Below are 19740 nucleotides of genomic sequence, written 5' to 3'. Positions count from 1 at the left end.
ATGTGGATTTAATAGCATTACTCTTGTTAATAAGGGTCTCACAGCCAATTCTCTGCACACCACAATGAATTATATCTCCTTGTGAACCATCCCATCACCCACCTGGAGAGTAAAGGAAAGGTGATGACAATAAACTATAAAGTAGTTACCAGATTATTCTTGATAGGTCAAGTCCTGTCCCTGCCAGGTAGAGCTGCACAAGGGGAAACCTTATGGACAGCTGCAGAGTGGCTATGCTGCCACCAAACCCAGCCCACGCACCAGAAGTGGAAGGGATAGATGCTTTGAGGGAGACTGACTTGTCATGCAGCCCACAGAGTGTCCTGAAGTCAGTTCCAAAATAAAGCTGTCCATTATGGTGGGTATGGGACCTATCAGGTGAAAATCTGGCGCAAAGGTGTTTGGAGAAGAAATAGGTATTCACCACTGACCTTTAGATCATCCACCCTCCTTCAAAAAAGGAAAAATAACCCCCAACACGTTAGGTGCCCCAGATCTCAGGGTCTTCCGATTGCCCATCACCACAGTTCCATTGCTGTAATAGCGGGGGAAAGGGATGAGTTTCTGTACCTCATACTGTCAAATTTTTGGTACTGAGGCTTCAGCCTGTTGAATTTAAAAATTCAGACTGTGTATGTTTATGCATGTCTTCATTCATGCATTTTTTTTTGTTGAGAATTCAGTAAACTCCTCAGTGACAAAACAAAGAATGTAGACCTAATCTATCCCCCTGTAACTGCATACGCAGTTCTCATGCATATGAATGGAAGTTAGGCACATGCATTGTGGGAAGAATAGATGCTTGGAGGGAGGCCAGATAAACAAAGGAGACCAGATGGTGCTTATTCAAGGGAAAGGATCTTTATGTAGCTGCATTTTGTTCCATTTCGTTGCTTATTTAATTTTAAACCTCATCATTTTTAGCTGTGGTCTAAATTTACAAAGGAGGATTATGAGCACAAAATATGGGTTTTACATGCCCCATCTGAAAATGTGCAACTGTATCTCAGAAGGGCTCCCAGTTTGGTTTTACGTTTAAAATGTGCATATAAACAAGATTAAACAAATGCCTGTTGCTCAGAAACTAGGTCTGTTTTTTAAGCATTTTTGTATGTATTTTCTAGAATAGTTTAAAGAATTACTTTCAGTCTAGACATAAACCCATGAACAGGGATAAACATTGGTTTGTTTCAAAGGGGGCTCATTAAGTGATTTAATTAAATCATTTTTGTTCCTCTTCAATAGCTGAAATACACTTTGTTTTAATTAAGAATAAAAAATAATATTTACCACAAAATCAACAAGCAACTCCACTCTGAGCATGCCCTGATTGTGCTTCATTTAACTGTGGGTAATCTAATTCATCTTTTATTTTGCTGGTTGAACTTGCTCTTAATAACTGGCTGTGTGAATTGTCTTCGGAATTCATGGGAGAATGACTTACTATGGCACCAATTTTATTTCTAGCATCTGCTGTCTGAAATGGAGTCACTGAAGCCAAAGGTTCAAGCCGTGCAGGTCTGCCAGAGTGCCTTGAGGATGCCTGAAGAGGTGGTCACCAGCCTGCAGATATGTCACACTGCTCTCAGACTTCAGGAGGAAGCCAGCCGTCTGCAGCACATGGCTATCCAGCAATGCAATATAATGCAGGCAAGTGCAAACTGACCTGTGGGTGAGGGTAGGGGGTTAGAGATTGTGATACTACTAGAAAGGTTTATACTGGCACAGAATAATTCAAACATTCCTTTTTTTTTTTTAAGCCCAATGTTTGCCTGGAAGCATAACATGCCCACCACTTACATTTGAAAGATTTTGAACTCCATGTTTATTGGAATTTTAAGCATATTATTAGACGATTTTCTCAGTCTGCATTAATTCCCAAAGAAGTAAGGAAATAAAACTTGAATACCCAATTAGCCTTTGCCCTGTAATCACTGTTAAAAAATATTACTCCCCTTTTCATTCCAGTTCTTGTGAAGGGTTATTGCACAACCTATCAAGTTATTGCTTTAATTTTCAAAAATCTAAATTGTATTTTCTTGTTAATCTCCTTACTCCTCCGTTCATCACCATGGCATAATCTGGCTGTCTGACCCGTCCATTTTGATTGAAAAATGAAATTTTCATTTCAAATATAGTTAATGGTTTCTTTATTTTATGGTGGATAAGAACCTGAGGTGACAAGTAGCAGTCTCTTCCTGATGTTGTTGTTCGGGCCATGCACTTTTGCCAATCCTAAACATTCAAATATCGTGAGCAGGACCTAAGCATCATGAGATTATCGTGAAAATCATGAGTTTATGGTTTTCCCTCAGTTATTAATTCAGGGTTCTTTTAATTTGTTTTCTGGCTTCAGAGCCTTTAACATGCATTCAGATCATGTTTCTAAGTTTTTCTCCACAAACAAGAGAGCCAGAAACTTTTTTAGTGAAAACGAAAGCTGAGCAGGAGTTGGGGCTTTAAGAAAACAACAAATACCACAAGATCTGTGATAAAATTGTGAAGAGTGGGCAACACTGTGTTGGTGGGCATGGTTGGTGAGGTAGCCAGTGGCAAGTCTTGAGCCCCAGTGGTTGACATTTGCTCTTTTAAAAAGACTTCTTTAACTTTTTTTTTTTAACTTGTGTTGGGGCATTGTCAGTTCAAAGCCCATCTTAATAGCTCAGATGCCTAAAGACTTTTAAATGATTTGCTTCCTTGCAACTCATAATGTTCCCCAATGAACTATCTTCTCAATGAGAGCACTCCTACTTTACTTCAGCTGTTGCTGGTGCTGACCTTCATCCCATCATTACACTTTGGCATTGTGGCTTATGTGGCTGAGATTTTTTTCAAAGCCAACTAGGGATTTATTCACACACTTCCCAGTTAAGTTAATGAGTCATGGCTAAATCCACTAGTCAGCTTTGAAAGTCTCAGCCTATTTTTGCATGCTAATACAAAGGTGGAAGATGACATCTTTTGAATAATTTACAAACACCCTGGAAAAAGCAATTGAATATACAGAGTAATTCATCATTGGAAAGGAGCTGGGCAAAGTGAATTCTAATTTTTTTCCAGTTCTAAGTTTTCTGCGGTTATTTACATGGTAACTTTGTAACTGTATTATTCAGCAATCCTCCATATTACATGCCAAGAAAAAAATCTATTAATTCTTCTGTCTACAGAAATATATTTCACCAGAAAATATGTATTATTTAGTGAGCTCTACATTGTATTTGGTAATATTTTTTCTAGACATGCACCGTTACTTTCAAAATGTGTATAGACATGGCTCTTCAGTAAGTCTCATTGAGTGAAGTTTGTTTTCAAATTAAATTAGCTTTGATGCATCCAGTGAAGTGAGCTGTAGCTCACGAAAGCTTATGCTCAAATAAATTTGTTAGTCTCTAAGGTGCCATAAGTACTCCTTTTCTTTTTGCGGGTACAGACTAACATGGCTGCTACTCTGAAACCTGTTATTTTTTTGTATACATCTACTGTATCTTCTCTTTCTAGGAAGCAGTGGTACAGTATGAGCAATACGAACAAGAGATGAAGCATTTACAGCAAATGATAGAGTGTGCCCACCATGAGATCCAAGACAAACCTATTGCAACCAGTAACATCCAGGAGCTGCAGGCCCAGATTTCACGCCATGAGGTAATGCAGCAGAGATGCAACTGTCCAGGCTCTGAGTTAATTAGTTTGAGAGATCTCTTGGTCACCTTAAGTTCTCTTGAGGTCACAGAGCAGTTTTTTAGCGGTCCACAAAGGCTAGCTTAGCAGGGAGGATTTATACCTCACATGCTCGCACAGCAAATTCCTATTAACACCATGGTTCCAAGTATCTTTTTCTTTATCGAGTAGGTCTCCTGAAGGCTTGAGAGCATGGTAACCTATTAAAGCATTAAGTAATTACCAAAGGCTGAAAAAGACACAGGGTCCATTGATGGATGTGTGGAACTCCAAAATATTTTAGTGGGAACTCTTTGCATTATGCTGTAACACAGTGCTGAATATGAGCAGGAAGATCATTGTCACTTAGTGATCTGAGGCCCAGTCCTGAAGTCTTCATTTAGTTCTTTCGCATCACTGAGAGAGATGCCTGAGAACAGACAGAGTAAAAGCAAGGGGCAGGATCGCCCCTCCTGAGGTAAAGTCCACAGAAGGCAATTCTAGAGGAAGAAAACTCTGCAAAGATCATCTTAAAGGGTCCTTTTCAAGTTATTCTGTCAGGGGGAGCAAAGTTTTGTCTCTGAGGAATGAACTTCAGGTCCAGACCTCAAACCCCATAGATATCAGGAGATCATATGAGGACAGGACAAGCTATGTGGAGGCTCCATGCCACCACACTGATTTGGAATTCCAGGTCTTCACATTGTGGTATGTCGTGCATTAGATTGCCAGATTGGTAGTGGCTCTTTCATAGTTTTTGACACTAGTGGCATTATGCTTTAGTTTTAGAAGAAAGGGTTACATTTGTCTTTCATAGTCTGTGTTGATCCCTGAAGTACTCCACCTATACTGCTTAGTTAATTTTCCGTCACAATTGTCATGGAAGCTGTTTAATAAAATGAAGAAGAAGCTATTTGATACAAATGCTTTATGCTGTTTTGGTGAAGGATGTTCCTAATAATGTCTCCACAGAGAGATCTGAAAACATCAGTGCAGAGGGAGGCATTAAGAGTGGGGCAGGCACAGGGTTCACTGGACCCACACTTGTATGAGTAGAGTATCGGGGAATCCCTTCAGAGGAGCATAGAGAAACAATAGATGCTGTTCCAGTCCTTTTATTTGAACCAGTAGCTGTACAATGGCTGTGGTGCAGACCTGCAAGCTGCTCCAAGTTTGGGGAGGTGTAGTCTATCCCCTGCCCAAACCCTATTTATTCAGTTTGGGTGGCAGTGGAGGTAGGTTGCATGAATTTCACATGGTGGGAAGTAGAATAAAATGGAGCTTCATTCTGGAGTAGAATGTCTGAAACATCTCAAAGGAATACATTTAAAGAGACACAGATGACTCCACATTTCTGCATTTATGTTTTTGTTTGCTTAAGTTTTGCATCAGAGTACACGGTACAACAAACAAGACTTACAGGGTCATTGTATGATGACACCTTTTATTTTTAATCAGGTGTGCAAGATGCAGATTGCATGCATAATTGAAAAGAAAAATTACAGTTTCCCCGGGCACATAATTGTAGTCCCTGTGTGTAAAGGTTAACAGGACACACAGTAACTATGTTAAAAATACAAAGATAAGATGGGAAGAGGAAAGTCATTGCCTCCTGCATCACAAGAGGTTTTGCAGTAGCCTTGCACATAAGCAACACAGAGTATCATTCTACCCAATAAATATGTTTACAGAAGTCTTTGTCTCTGGGGTTCCATGTTCTAGAATGGCCACCTATTCTGAAAAAAGAAAAGGAGTACTTGTGGCACCTTAGAGACTAACCAATTTATTTGAGCATAAGCTTTCATGAGCTACAGCTCACTTCATCGGATGCATACTGTGGAAAGTGTAGAAGATCTTTTTATACACACAAAGCATGAAAAAATGGGTATTTACCACTACAAAAGGTTTTCTCTCCCCCCACCCCACTCTCCTGCTGGTAATAGCTTATCTAAAGTGCACTCTCCTTACAATGTGTATGATAATCAAGGTGGGCCATTTCCAGCACAAATCCAGGTCTTCTCCCCCCCACACACAACACAAACCCACTCTCCTGTTGGTAATAGCTTATCTAAAGTGATCACTCTCCTTACAATATGTATGATAATCAAGGTGGACCATTTCCAGCACAAATCCAGCACAAATCTATTAGCAACAGGAGAGTGGGTTTGTGTTGCGGGGGGGAGAAGACCTGGATTTGTGCTGGAAATGGCCCAACTTGATTATCATACACATTGTAAGGAGAGTGATCACTTTAGATAAGCTATTACCAGCAGGAGAGTGGGGTGGGGGGAGAGAAAACCTTTTGTAGTGGTAAATACCCATTTTTTCATGCTTTGTGTGTATAAAAAGATCTTCTACACTTTCCACAGTACGCATCCGATGAAGTGATATGTAGCTCACGAAAGCTTATGCTCAAATAAATTGGTTAGTCTCTAAGGTGCCACAAGTACTCCTTTTCTTTTTGCGAATACAGACTAACACGGCTGTTACTCTGACACCTATTCTGAAGTTTCTGGGAGCATTGTGATTTTGATGGGCAGCACAGTAGTTTGCAAGATATTAGGTGTCTTCTGCAATCATTAGATGTCCATGCAATTGTGAGATTACAATATAGCCTGATCACGTTCTGTCACAGTGTTATCATGTTGCATTGCAATGTGGTGACACAACTTTATTGCAGGATATTTCTAGTGTAAACATGATGATGTTATGATGCAAGCAGTTGTCCTACCAAAATGTCAAATTTGGGTACCTCTGGCATACAGACCAGGAACAACATATAGTTTGCTGAATCACACTCATAAAAATAACTTGGATTTACATTGAAAAACTGAGCTCCCATAAAATGATGAGTGCAAAGAAATCTGACATTTCTATGTGTACTCACAAGCTGCCTGCCTATTTTTCTTTACACCTATAAGTTTCTCTTCTGAACCTCAATTTTAGGCCTTTTTAGTCTGTATAATGTATCTGTCTGTATAATATATTTTGTTTATACTTATATATTGTGACAAAGGTCTCTCCTTGTCTCCGTGGGTTCCGCGTTTCCTGGCAGATTTTGCTAGCTTCAGAGGCTCACTGTGACCCTCCACGTAGTCCTTCTCTCTCTAGAGGCAAGGGTCACAGCTTACTGAGCCATTTGCATGATAAGCCAGCAAGGGAGGTGAGGAGAAGCAACCCTCCCTCGCACAGTCTCTGTTGTCTCCCAGTCTCAGTGATTAATTGGGGAGGGAAGGGGGGAGCCCAGGCCCATCCTCTATTCCAGGCTCCAGGCCAGGGACCCTAATAGTAGCAGCTTTGGTAGCTGACTTTTTGGAAATAGGACGTGTACAATTCTCTGGGCCACTTCCCCACAGCAGCCCTCCCTCAATATCTCCTTCACCGTTACCTCAGGGCCTCCTTCCTTGCGCCTGATATGGATTTGTACTGCTTAGTTCCTCCAACAGCATGGCTTCCTCCTACAGCTCCTGACACACACGCCTCACTGACTAACTGGGAGGCTTTTAACTAGTTCCAGCCAGCCCTTGATTGGCTTCAGGTGTCCCAATCAACCTAGCTATCTCCACTGCTTTCTGGAAGGATCTTAATTGGCCCCAGGTGTCTTGATTAACCAGGAGCAACTGCCATTTGGTTACCATGGTACCAGGGATTTGTTTAGCCTGGGGCTAACATACCTGTTCCTCACTACTTTACTATAGCCATCTGGCCTTGCTCTGTCACAATATATACAGACACACACACACACCGTTATGGTTGTTCTTTCAAAAGTTTACAACTGAAAATTGACTTAATACAGCTTTGAAACTTTACCGTGCAGTCCCCCCTTCCCCCGCTTTTAACCATCTTAATTTAAATGAAACAAGCACTGAAACAGTTTCCTTAGCTTGTCAAAAAAGAATTAAACTTTCCCTTTATTTTTGTAATAGTTTAGGTTTAACACAGTACTGTACTGGAGGGTTTGGGTGTCTTTTGTCTCTGCTGCTGCCTAATTTCGTTCTTCCGGTTCCAAATGGGGTGTGTGCTTGACCAGTCAGTTCGTAACTCTGAGGTTCTACTTTATAATATGTATTTTGATTGAGAGGGGTATGTTATGCACTCAGTGTGCTGGTTATTAACTATGGAAATGTTACTGATTCCTAATAATAGTAATGGAGTTAAGTAACTAGAGCCTAGTGGGTAGAATTGTGATAGACTTTCTGTTCAGCTCCTGAGTTAGGGTGGGGGTTGGCTCACAATTTAGTATCATGGCAACTGGAGCAAATAACTGCTTTGGGCCCATGAGTCACTGGAGTTAGAACCTGATTTGATTTAGAAAGTTGTTTATTCCAAAACCACTTGCTTCACACTGGAAGCTTTGCATAGCCTCCTGATGAAGCTGGAGAATCCCTTTGGTTGCTGACATAGTTCCTATTTTTAAGAAAGGGAAAAAAGGTGATCTGGGTAACTACAGGCCTGTTAGTTTGACATCTGTAGTATGCAAGGTCTTGGAAAAAATGTTGAAGGAGAAAGTAGTTAAGGACATTGAAGTCAGTGGTAAATGGGACAAAATACAACATGGTTTTACAAAAGGTAGATCGTGCCAAACCAACCTGATCTTCTTCTTTGAGAAAGTAACAGATTTTTTAGATAAAGGAAACGCAGTGGATCTAATTTACCTAGATTTCAGTAAGGCGTTTGATACCGTGCCACATGGGGAATTATTAGTTAAATTGGAGAAGAAAATTGAAAGGTGGATAAGGAATTGGTTAAAGGGGAGACTACAACGGGTCCTACTGAAAGGTGAATTGTCAGGCTGGAGGGAGGTTACCAGTGGAGTTCCTCAAGGATCGGTTTTGGGACCAATCTTATTTAATCTTTTTATTACTGACCTCGGCACAAAAAGTGGGAGTGTGCTAATAAAGTTTGCGGATGATACAAAGCTGGGAGGTATTGCCAATTTAGAGAAGGACCGGGATATCCTACAGGAGGATCTGGATGACCTGGTAAACTGGAGTAATAGTAATAGGATGAAATTTAATAGTGAGAAATGTAAGGTTATGCATTTAGGGATTAATAACAAGAATTTTAGTTATAAGCTGGGGACGCATCAATTAGAAGTAACGCAGGAGGAGAAGGACCTTGGAGTATTGGTTGATCATAGGATGACTATGAGCCGCCAATGTGATATCGCCGTGAAAAAAGCTAATGCGGTCTTGGGATGCATCAGGAGAGGTATTTCCAATAGGGATAAGGAGGTTTTAGTACCGTTATACAAGGCACTGGTGAGACCTCACCTGGAATACTGTGTGCAGTTCTGGTCTCCCATGTTTAAGAAGGATGAATTCAAACTGGAACAGGTACAGAGAAAAACTACTAGGATGATCCGAGGAATGGAAAACCTGTCTTCTGAAAGGAGACTCAAGGAGCTTGGCTTGTTTAGCCTAACTAAAAGACGGTTGAGGGGAGATATGATTGCTCTCTATAAATATATCAGAGGGATAAATACCGGAGAGGGAGAGGAATTATTTAAGCTCAGTACCAATACGGACACAAGAACAAATGGATATAAACTGGCCACCAGGAAGTTTAGATTTGAAATTAGATGAAGGTTTCTAACCATCAGAGGAGTGAAGTTTTGGAATAGCCTTCCAAGGGAAGCAGTGGGGGCAAAAAATCTATCTGGCTTTAAGATTAAACTCGATAAGTTTATGGAGGAAATGGTATGATGGGATAACATGATTTTGGTAATTAATTGATCTTTAAATATTCATGGTAAATAGGCCTAATGGCCTGTGATGGAATGTTAGATGGGGTGGGATCTGAGTTACCCAGGAAAGAATTTTCTGTAGTATCTGGCTGGTGAATCTTGCCCATATGCTCAGGGTTTAGCTGATTGCCATATTTGGGGTTGGGAAGGAATTTTCCTCCAGGGCAGATTGGAAGAGGCCGTGGAGGTTTTTCGCCTTCCTCTGTAGCATGGAGCACGGGTCACTTGCTGGAGGATTCTCTGCTCCTTGAAGTCTTTAAACCACGATTTGAGGACTTCAGTAGCTCAAACATAGGTGAGAGGTTTTTCGCAGGAGTAGGTGAGATTCGGTGGCCTGCGTTGTGCAGGAGGTCGGACTAGATGATCATAATGGTCCCTTCTGACCTTAGTATCTATGAATCTGAAAGTGCATAAGAATGGCCATACTGGTTCAGACCAAAAATCCATCCAGCCCAGTATCCTGTCTACCTACAGTGGCCAATGCCAGGTGCCCCAGAGGGAGTCAACCTAACAGTTAAATATGAAGTGATCTCTCTCCTGCCATCCATCTCCACCCTCTGACAAACAGGCTAGGGACACCATTCCTTACCCATCCTGGCTAATTGCCATTAATGGACTTAACCTCCATGAGTTTATCCAGTTTTCTTTTAAACCCTGTTATAGTCCTAGTCTTCACAACCTCATCAGGCAAGGAATTCCACAAATTGACTGTGCGCTGAGTGAAGAAGAACTTCCTTTTATTTGTTTTAAACCTGCTGCCCATTAATTTCATTTGGTGGCCCCTAGTTCTTATATTATGGGAACAAATAAATAACTTTTCCTTATTCGCTTTCTCCACATCATTCATGATTTTATACACCTCTATCATATCCCCCCTTAGTCCCTTTTTTTCCAAGCTGAAAAGTCCTAACCTCTTGAATCTCTCCTCATATGGGACCCGTTCCAAACCCCTAATCATTTTAGTTACCCTTTTCTGAACCTTTTCCAATGCCAGTATATCTTTTATGAGATGAGAGGATCACATCTGTACGCAGTATTCAAGATGTGGGCGTACCATGGATTTATATAAAGGCAATAAGATATTCTCCGTCTTATTCTCTATCCCTTTTTTAATGATTCCTAACATCCCGTTTGCTTTTTTGACTGCCATTGCACACTGCGTGGACATCTTCAGAGAACTAGCCACAATGACTCCAAGATCTTTCTCCTGATTAGTTGTAGCTAAATTAGCCCCCATCATATTGTATGTATAGTTAGGGTTATTTTTTCCAATGTGCATTACTTTACATTTATCCACATTAAATTTCATTTGCCATTTTGTTGCCCAATCACTTTGTTTTGTGAGATCTTTTTGAAGTTCTTCACAGTCTGCTTTGGTCTTAACTATCTTGAGCAGTTTAGTATCATCTGCAAACTTTGCCACCTCACTGTTTACCCCTTTCCCCAGATCATTTATGAATAAGTTGAATAGGATTGGCCCTAGGAGTATAGGGAGTAGACCACCAGTCAAAGAGTAGAGCACTCTGCAAAGAGTATAAGGAACAGAGCACCAGTCAAAGGCTAGTTCAGGTCAAAAAAGGTGCTCACCCTAAGTAATAGGATGTGTTGGTTTATAACTCTGTATCTCACCTATCTGGAAGTTTTCCATTGAGATGTTGAGTAAGTAGTTTCATAAAACTTTACATAACATACAGAGTCGAAAGCCAAACTGCCCTGGGGCTGCCATAACTTATCCACTTCATTTTTTCAATAAATGTTAATTACTGAATATTTTGCCTGTTAGGCTTTGCAGCAGCTGTTCAATATTTAATTGTTGCTCATATGCACAGAGCAGGTAGTGCTGAAGAGAAGGATCTCCTGGGCAGCCCCAGAAGTAAAGGGAATAGATCTCCACTATGTTTAATAGTTCTGAAATATTAAAGGTACTGGGACTCATGCTTTATAAATAAGGCTGCGAGTCTTTCACAGAGGTCACGAAGGTCACAAAAGTAATGGATTCCGTGGCTTTCTGGGACCTCCATGACTTCTGCAGTGGCCGGTGTGGCTGACCCCCTGGGCCGCCTGAGCAGTTGGGGCGGCCCCGTGGCCAGTCGCACCTGCCCCTGCTCAGGTGGGCACAGGCAGCTGGCTCCAGGGGCCTCCGGAGAAACAGTGGTGCCCTGGAAAAGCGGTCCAGAGCTGCAGCGGGTTCCCAGGCCGTTCCCTGCCCTCACAGAGCAGCAGCGGTGGGCCCCAGAGCAGCAGGAATGGTGCCCCAGAGCCCCCACTCCGGCACCTGCAGTGCCCCAGAGCCACCCAGAGCACCTAAGATTTAGTCAGGGGTATTTATAGTACAAGTCCTGGACAGGTCACAGGTCCGTGACTTTTACTAAAAATACCCGTGACTAAATCATAGCCTCATTTATAAATAGCCATTTCTCCTGTCTACTTGATTTGGGAGCCAGCATTAGAAAAAAAATCTAAACAGATGTTAAAATAAAATACAAATATCTATTTGAAAGAATAAACATAGTGGTTGCTGGTGTAGCAGCAATAACTCTACATATTTAATTATCACTATGTAAATCAATATGCTGCTGGCCATCCCTGCTGTATGAGTCAGAATCTGCCACCCTAGGCAGCTGTCTAGTTTCCTATGACTAGAGCAGCTCCTGTCTCAATGGAGAGAGAAACAATATCTGTAACAGAAGTGTGATCTTCCCCCACTGATCTTTTTGGTATATTTTAATGTGAATTTAGTGTTCTGAAAATTGGTAGACTGACGACACTAGACATGCCCCTGTTGGGCAGGAGCAATCCTATGTGTGAAAAGATCATTCAGTCTATAGGCCTATTCGGTTGTGTGTCCTTTTGTTGTCACTGCCATCACAGGTGTGATAGTGTGTTTTAGCAGTGTTGAGAATTGGATTGATTTCACACAGACTGCTGCACAGCAATGAGAAAACAATGGCTTTTGGTCAATCCTGTCTTCGGCCTAATTCCTGAACTCACTTTCATGTAGGGACATAACTGTCCAATTTGGATTTTGACTGTGAAGACATAAGCATAAGAAAAATTATTAGGGAAAAATATCTGAAGTTACACATAGAAGATAAAATATATCCACTCCAACCTCCATGCAAACACATGTGTGTTATAAATAGGAGTGATCCAGCATGTATTTACCTTACTAAACCACTATGTGTATCTGTTTTTGCTGCTCATTGTGTTCAGACTGGTGAGAGCTGAGTGTTGCATTTTTTTTAAAGTTCCCGTCATCACATGACCTCATTTCCATGGTATGCACCATCTGGAGATTTTCATCCTGTTTTAGTAACAGGAGAAAAAGAGAGAGAGCTTCCCCTTTCCTCTGCTTTAAGATAAAGCATATAGAATTTGCTGCAAATTAGGAATTGTATGTGAGTGTGACATATTCTTCCCTTTTGTCAGTATCATACAGAGATGTGGCTTTCACAGTGCTTTTCCGGTTTCACTGCATAGCTTGCTCCTTTGTGGTTTAGCTGTGCAGTGAGATGCTGCCTGACTTGTTCTCTACCACAGTCAACATCCTGCCTTGCAGCTTGTGCTGTTGCTAGTATCCCGGCTTGAGACACAGAGCTGTGATTTTTATTGGCTGGCCTCGGAGAGGTAGCCTGCCACTTAACAGAAGCTGAATTGCTATTAGTTGGTTTTGTGGCCTTTATATCCTGCATGTGACCCACTGAATAAAAAATGTTTCCTCAGGAGCTGGCACAGAAGATTAAAGGATACCAGGAGCAAATAGCCTCTCTGAATTCCAAGTGCAAGATGCTAACAATGAAAGCCAAACATGCCACTATGCTGTTGACAGTGACAGAAGTGGAAGGGCTTTCAGAAGGAATGGAGGAGCTGGACTCAGAACTCCTCCCAACACACTCAGCTCATCCCTCTGTGGTTATGGTAAGAACTGAATCGGTATCATTAAGGTTCATTAGGTATCATGAATGTATCATAATGTTCATCATACAGCCAATTGCCACAATACACATTGTATGTTTTGCTTTACTGACATGCTTTGGGAGTTGTGGGTGTAGAACGAACTACAACTTCTTATTAGTGCATTTGTGTCACCCCCGCTTTCTAAGCCAACAGATAAGGAATGAAGTTGTTTATGAGGATAACAGAAATCAGTCTGTTAAAAGGAAAATAATATTTAAGGCTCTCTCTTACCTTTCAGGATGTGTGCTGAGTTGTTTTCTCAATGCACCACAACAAACATTGAAAAAGCACTGAATTGAATGACAAAAGGGGCGGGGGGATGCAGAGTCAAATGTATTCTACAGCATGTTTTTATACCCCGGATTTTTTTGAACATTTTTTTTATTAAATATGCTTCAGTAATTGACATTGTTATTACTATATCCTCGCATTTATAAAGGCTGAATACATATATACACACTGGAGTTCCTACTTTATTTTGCTCAGTCCATGTGCAGATATAACCCCCACTGATGTCAGTGGGAGTTATGTCTGAGAAGGACTGAGTAAAAATGGAGTGAGGACTTCAGGATTTGTCCCTATATTAAAACCTTAGAAAAGCAAAACTGAGATGTTACTACTATAGTATATTGTGGCTTTTTTTATCTGGATCCAATTCTGCTTTGCAACATTCTTTCCTTCATCATTTAACTAGGCCTGAAAGGTAAAGTGTTGAGGGCAGTAGTTCTGGCTATCTGCAGCATTACTCTGTGGCTTTCAATAACTTCTCCTAATGCATTGTGTGTGTTACCCTCTAACTTATTTTTGATGTGTTGGCTGTAGAAACTTTTTAAAATTCCCTAGCATACAGGAGATGGCCAACATCTCAGTAACAAAGTATTGGCAGTAAATACCACTGCTTGCCTGTTGCTTTCCTGAACTGTTAATATAGCAACTCTAAGGGGCTTGGAGGAAGCAGCGATCCTTAAATTGTGTCTTGGTAATTCCAACATTGTGTTAATTTTCTTGTTTTGGTCTACATCTAATGCAAATGTTTACTGAGATGATTGACTGATCTTCTTCCTGTCCTTTGGGGTTGCATTTCCTGTGACAGATGACTGCTGGTCGCTGTCACACACTACTCTCACCTGTCACTGAGGAGTCTGGGGAGGAGGGAACCAACAGTGAGATTTCTTCTCCACCTGCCTGTCGCTCTCCTTCACCTGTGGCTAATACAGATGCTTCTGTTAACCAGGTACCTGCCTCTTGGCATTCATTCCATTGTGATCTCTGGAAAGATGCATGGTCCCATTTTGTGTACTCTGTGGTTGATTCCTTCTTCAGAAAATTTGGGCTGATTTTCTTTACATGTTGGGCACACAACTTCAGTGTCCCATCCCATGAATTGAGAATAGTCATCAAGCATAATCAGGACCTGGCTTCTGAATACATAAAAGTTACAAATACTGTGCAAGAAGCTTAAAGCATATCAATTTGGTACCCTTTGTCATTGGCAAAAAAAGACTCAATAAGTTGGTTACTTTTTAAACAAATGTTGAGTGAGCATTAGACAATCTTTCTAATTCATTGGTGCCTCCGTTGCATTTATAGCATGGTTTTGTTTTCAAAATAGTACACATGATGGCATCCGGCATTCTGAGAGAACGCAATTTTGTACTTCATGTGATGAAACATTACATTGTTTGTGTCTGTCTGCCTTGTGTCATTGTCCAACTGATGGCAAAGTTCAAAGTCTTCCATTGGTTCAGCTATTCAGATATCAACTGTGATCTGTTTTGTGGGGGATTGTGTTCATTCTACACTTTGGGTCAAATTCTGTTTTCAATTATAACTGTTCAAACCCCATGAAATCACTGGGGTCACATCTGTAAACTGAGAGTAGAACTGAGACTTCTGGTACTCATGTGACCAGGTGTACACCACACTTGTTTTTCTTGGTAGGCTGGTTTATTGTTTGTGCTTTCAGTATCATGTACGTAGATGCATATATGCAGTGCATACGAGTTGTACGAGTAGTCTCAACTCCATTGACTTCAACATCTGATTTTTGTTCCTTGTGTCTAAACAGTGTTTTTCTTTATTGTTTTTGTGGCTAAGTATTTCTAGAGTTGAGTAACTGAAGAAGTGAAGCTTTCCTTGACCATGTATTTCTTTAAGTTCAGTACCAAAGAAATACAATGATGTTATTTTATCTTTTTAAGTATAGTTACGGTATTTGCTAAAACTCTAAGCTTCCCACAATTTCTTTCAAAGGTGCATGTGGTTCTAAAGTTATTGCTAAATTATAAAATGATTCTGCTGTACTGGCTAAGACAAGAAGAAACATAAAAATAAGGCAATTATCAGTGACAAGCCATATGAAGAAAGAAAGGCAAACAAAGGGATTTAATAATCCAGGAGCTTTCTAAAGTCATATTACACTACACAATAGGATAGTTCCCAGTGAAGCTTGCCTGCAGTGGAAAAGCCGTTCCATTATTCAGCAGAAGACTCTTGAGGCCATGTTAATGAAACAAACAGTGAAACATCTACAAGGACAGATAATGAACACAATGCAACTGGTAAGGAACACAATGCAATTCAATGTCAGCTCACTAAAATTCTCTTTTAAGAATGAAAATCAGGTTAGCAACATAGACAACTCAAAGAACGACGAAAGTCCATTGAGAACTTCTGTTACCTCAAGAATTGGAGTAAGAAGTACAAACCTAAGTAGAACCTAACTTAGTAGGCAGAAAATATATTTACACAGTGTCTTTCACAAAATGTCACTTAGCCCTTAAAAGCAGTAAAATTATTGAGGATGTCAGGATAGATAAAAGCATCAGCGGTCATAGGTTTCTTCAGTCTGGTCATAAATGTTGAAACAAACTGAATGATCTAAGCAGTAAAAGGAGGAAATTTCCACAATCAAGTGGGTTATTTACAAAATGGTTAGGTTCCTATTCACATGAGATTATAACCTAAACAAGCTAAATAATCTTGCCAGTTCAGATCATAACAAATGTCTAGGAATGTACCAGGAGAGAAGATTAGGCTAAGTATGCCGGAGTGCGGCAATTCTGGTCCTTAAATGTAAGTAAAATAATTTTATAGTCCATGCAAAACTTACAGGGAGCTAAAGTAAAGATTTTTAAATCAGAGTAATACGCTAAGAGAGCAGTGATTCTGGGAGAATGTGATCTGCTGCATCTTAGAAACTGAGCAGGAACTCCAGGAAATTGTAATAATCTACCTGAAAGAAATGAAGGCTTTTATCGAATAATTCTAAGGGCTTGTCTACATGGTGATTTAGTTTGTACTCGAGGGGCGTAAATTCTAGTTCGCGCTCTTGAGCTTTGTGGATTCTGCTAGTGTGCACTAAAAGTTCCGTAGTGCTGTTTGAATTGCGACTACATTTACACACATGAGGGAACTTTTAATGCATGCCAGCAGGATCCATGCAGACCAGTTAGTGTGTAACATGCTAGTGTGCACTAGAATTTCCACCTCTTCAGTGTGGATTGACATACCATATAGACATACCATGCAGACGAGGCCTAAATCTTTCTGATCAACACTATATGGGGTAGAAAGGGGCTAATTTTAGTTGTTGGACACCATGTAATTTTCTTTTAAATATTACTAGAAATATTTAGTCCAGAGGAAACATGAAATGGTAGGTCAACTCTAACTGACTGTTTCTCTTACTGCTCTCACTATTTTAGTCCCAGAGATTCTTTTACATATCTCAGTGGACACCATGACAAAGACCAAGGAAAATAATCACAATTATTAATCATGGTTATATTATTATTAAAGAAAGAAAAAGAGACAGGCCAATTATAAATATTAAGAATCTTAAATCCAATTAAATTCCACTAAATTTCTCAGTTTACCAAGGTTTAGCCCCTGTTTCTGCTCCAGGAACACGTGGTCTAACCATGCAAGTGATTAACAGGAGAAACTGTTAGTATTTTATGTTACAACAGCAATTTCATATCCCCAAAAAATCATAACAAGAGTTTAAATCTAATCCCTTGGCTGTGACTTAGTTAACCTTCTCTCACCATCAATGTTCAAGTCTTAGAGATTTTCCTTGAATTAGTTTCTTCTTGAATATTCTCTGTTTTTCTTATCTGTCTGTGGCAGCTTGCTGGTAGAGATGGACTGGATGAGTTGTGGAGTGTTTGGTGTCAAAGGAGGGTACCAAGGGGGGTGTGCCTGTGGTGGTCACTTCAGTTTTTTATACACTTCTTCTTCCTATTTTAATGAAATTATAGGAAAACACACCTCTTTCTGCCTTGTTTAGATGCAGGGTTGGTTGCTGTTACCCTTTCACTGGCTCTGTGCCTTTGGAGTTGGCTTAGGTGACACCTTCAGTTCCTGAGTATGCAGTCTGCCTAATGAATATGCAACATTCTTTAATTGCCTTTGTTCTTCTTATGGTGGGAAAGTGTCAAAGAACTGTTAAAGTTAGTTTTAACTTCATTTATTGAATCCATTCTCTGCGATATTCTTTCAATTTTATTAGATTTTGACAGGAAATTAAATTCTGTTTTCAAAAAGTCCAGACACTCCTTATATACAAGGTTTTAATTCTCAGAACAGTCTTTTAAAAATTTAAATAACTCCTACAAAGTCTTTTTTTTAATGATTAAAAAATTGACTCTTATAACAATTTTTGGAGAGATGATTCTTATCTTCCAGAGTTGGGGGAGGGATTTCATGTACATTGCCAGAATTAATTAATTCCCTTTTCTGTACATAAATGGCTTCCTGCATTAGTAATTAGTTTAGCAAGGTCCTTAGATTCCATGTCAGTACATCAAGTTTTTTACCATTTATATAGCAGTGATATTAGAAGCTTTGCATTTACTAACGTATGCATTTCACAGAAGTGTTTGCCATTTTAACATTTAAGAAACAAACAAAAGTATAAAATCTCTCTAACTACACGTGTTTTTTTCTAAAGCTTTAAAACACAAGAAGGGTTTTTCTTTGGAAATAAATGGTTCATGAAACAACAAACTATGTAAAACATTTACGTTTTAGGAAAACGAACGCAGGGTAGTGTTGTCAGAACAATAAATCCAAAGTTAAAGAGGGCTTATTGTTCTGACAACACCACGCTGCATTCGTTTTCTGAAAACATAAATATTTTACATAGTTTGTTGTTTCGGGAACCACGCTCCTTAGAATTATAATTGTTTAAACTGCTTTTAAATATTTTGTACAAAGCACAAATTTCAGTAATCACTATATCTTTTAAATATAGCACAAGTGAAAATAATATAAAGTTAAAGCAAGGTAAATTTTAAAATACAGCTTTTCTGAATTTGCATAAACACTCTTAGGGTAATAAAATCTTCTTATCCATAAAGCCATGTTTATCTTCCTTGACACTTGCTTGTCCTTGGGAGCTAAGGTGGAAGCCTCCCCAAATTTCTTTGGTTAGCTTGAATATTTAAAATAGTTTAATAAACACAAATATATGCATGTCAGGTACTTTTCTCCAAGCATGATATGTATGAAAGTAATTATAAATATATTGTAAGCTTCACTAAAGGCACAGGCAAGTTTAATGCTAAAATTAATAATAATTTTACATCAATATTGAGGTCTCTCCCCTACAACTATCAGCCTGGAGATATTTCATAGTTGGTTAAATAAGGTTTTAGCAATAGCTCGATGAGCGAGAGAGAGAGAGATTTTCCAGTGCATCTTAAGGAAGTAAACATCCAGGCTTTTTCAGCTTAAAGATGGAATCCTTTTAAATGGAGAAGTGTAGGTAAGAGCACTCACTGCAGCGACCATGTAGGGCAGTGTTTCTCAACAACCAGTCTATGGACTGGCACCCGTCACTGAGACCTCCCTGAAACAGTTTAGGAAGGCAGCTAGTCCGGTCCATGGTGTCAAAAAGATTGAGAAACACTGATCTAGGTCTACCATCTAGAGCTGCTGTCCTAGTTTAGTAGTAGTTAATTACTGCCCCTCACTGTGAACAGTATGGAGTGGGTGCACCCCAGTGGAATCATTGAACACTGGATACATTTTCTCCATCAGGAAATGTTGTGTTTCAGGAGAGGCATGATGTCTCTCTAACAGCCAGCATAGAGGGAGTGTGCCTGCTGTGCTACCACTTATAACGGTGTAGTGTGCAACCCCCTTCCTTGGTCAGTCAGCCAGCTTGCTGAGGATAGCTGATGCCCAAGGCACTTGGAAGGAATACTATGCAGCTGTGCTGGTACCAGACAGGAGGGAAATGTAGGACAGGAAGCTTCTTGGTACCCTCCCCCGGATTATGGAAGAGTCCTATAGACGAGTGGCTCTCAACCTTTCCAGACTACTGTACCCCTTTCAGGAGTCTGATTTGTTTTGCGTACCCCCAAGTTTCACCT

General features: G+C 40.1%; 1 protein-coding gene across 1 annotated transcript in view; it reads left to right on the top strand.

Moving 5' to 3' along the window:
• SYNE1 (spectrin repeat containing nuclear envelope protein 1) overlaps positions 1 to 19740 on the top strand; it is a 497076-nt gene that overhangs the window by 318643 nt on the left and 158693 nt on the right. The window contains 4 exon segments of the mRNA XM_043543166.1: positions 1468 to 1650; positions 3499 to 3642; positions 13127 to 13321; positions 14454 to 14594. Of these exon segments, the coding sequence (XP_043399101.1) occupies positions 1468 to 1650; positions 3499 to 3642; positions 13127 to 13321; positions 14454 to 14594 (663 nt within the window).

Source organism: Chelonia mydas, chromosome 3, assembly GCF_015237465.2.
Source record: "Chelonia mydas isolate rCheMyd1 chromosome 3, rCheMyd1.pri.v2, whole genome shotgun sequence".
In the NCBI taxonomy this organism is placed as follows: Eukaryota; Metazoa; Chordata; order Testudines; family Cheloniidae; genus Chelonia; species Chelonia mydas.
Note: the sequence above shows the minus strand (reverse complement) of the source record. Positions and strands in the feature narration are given on the sequence as shown.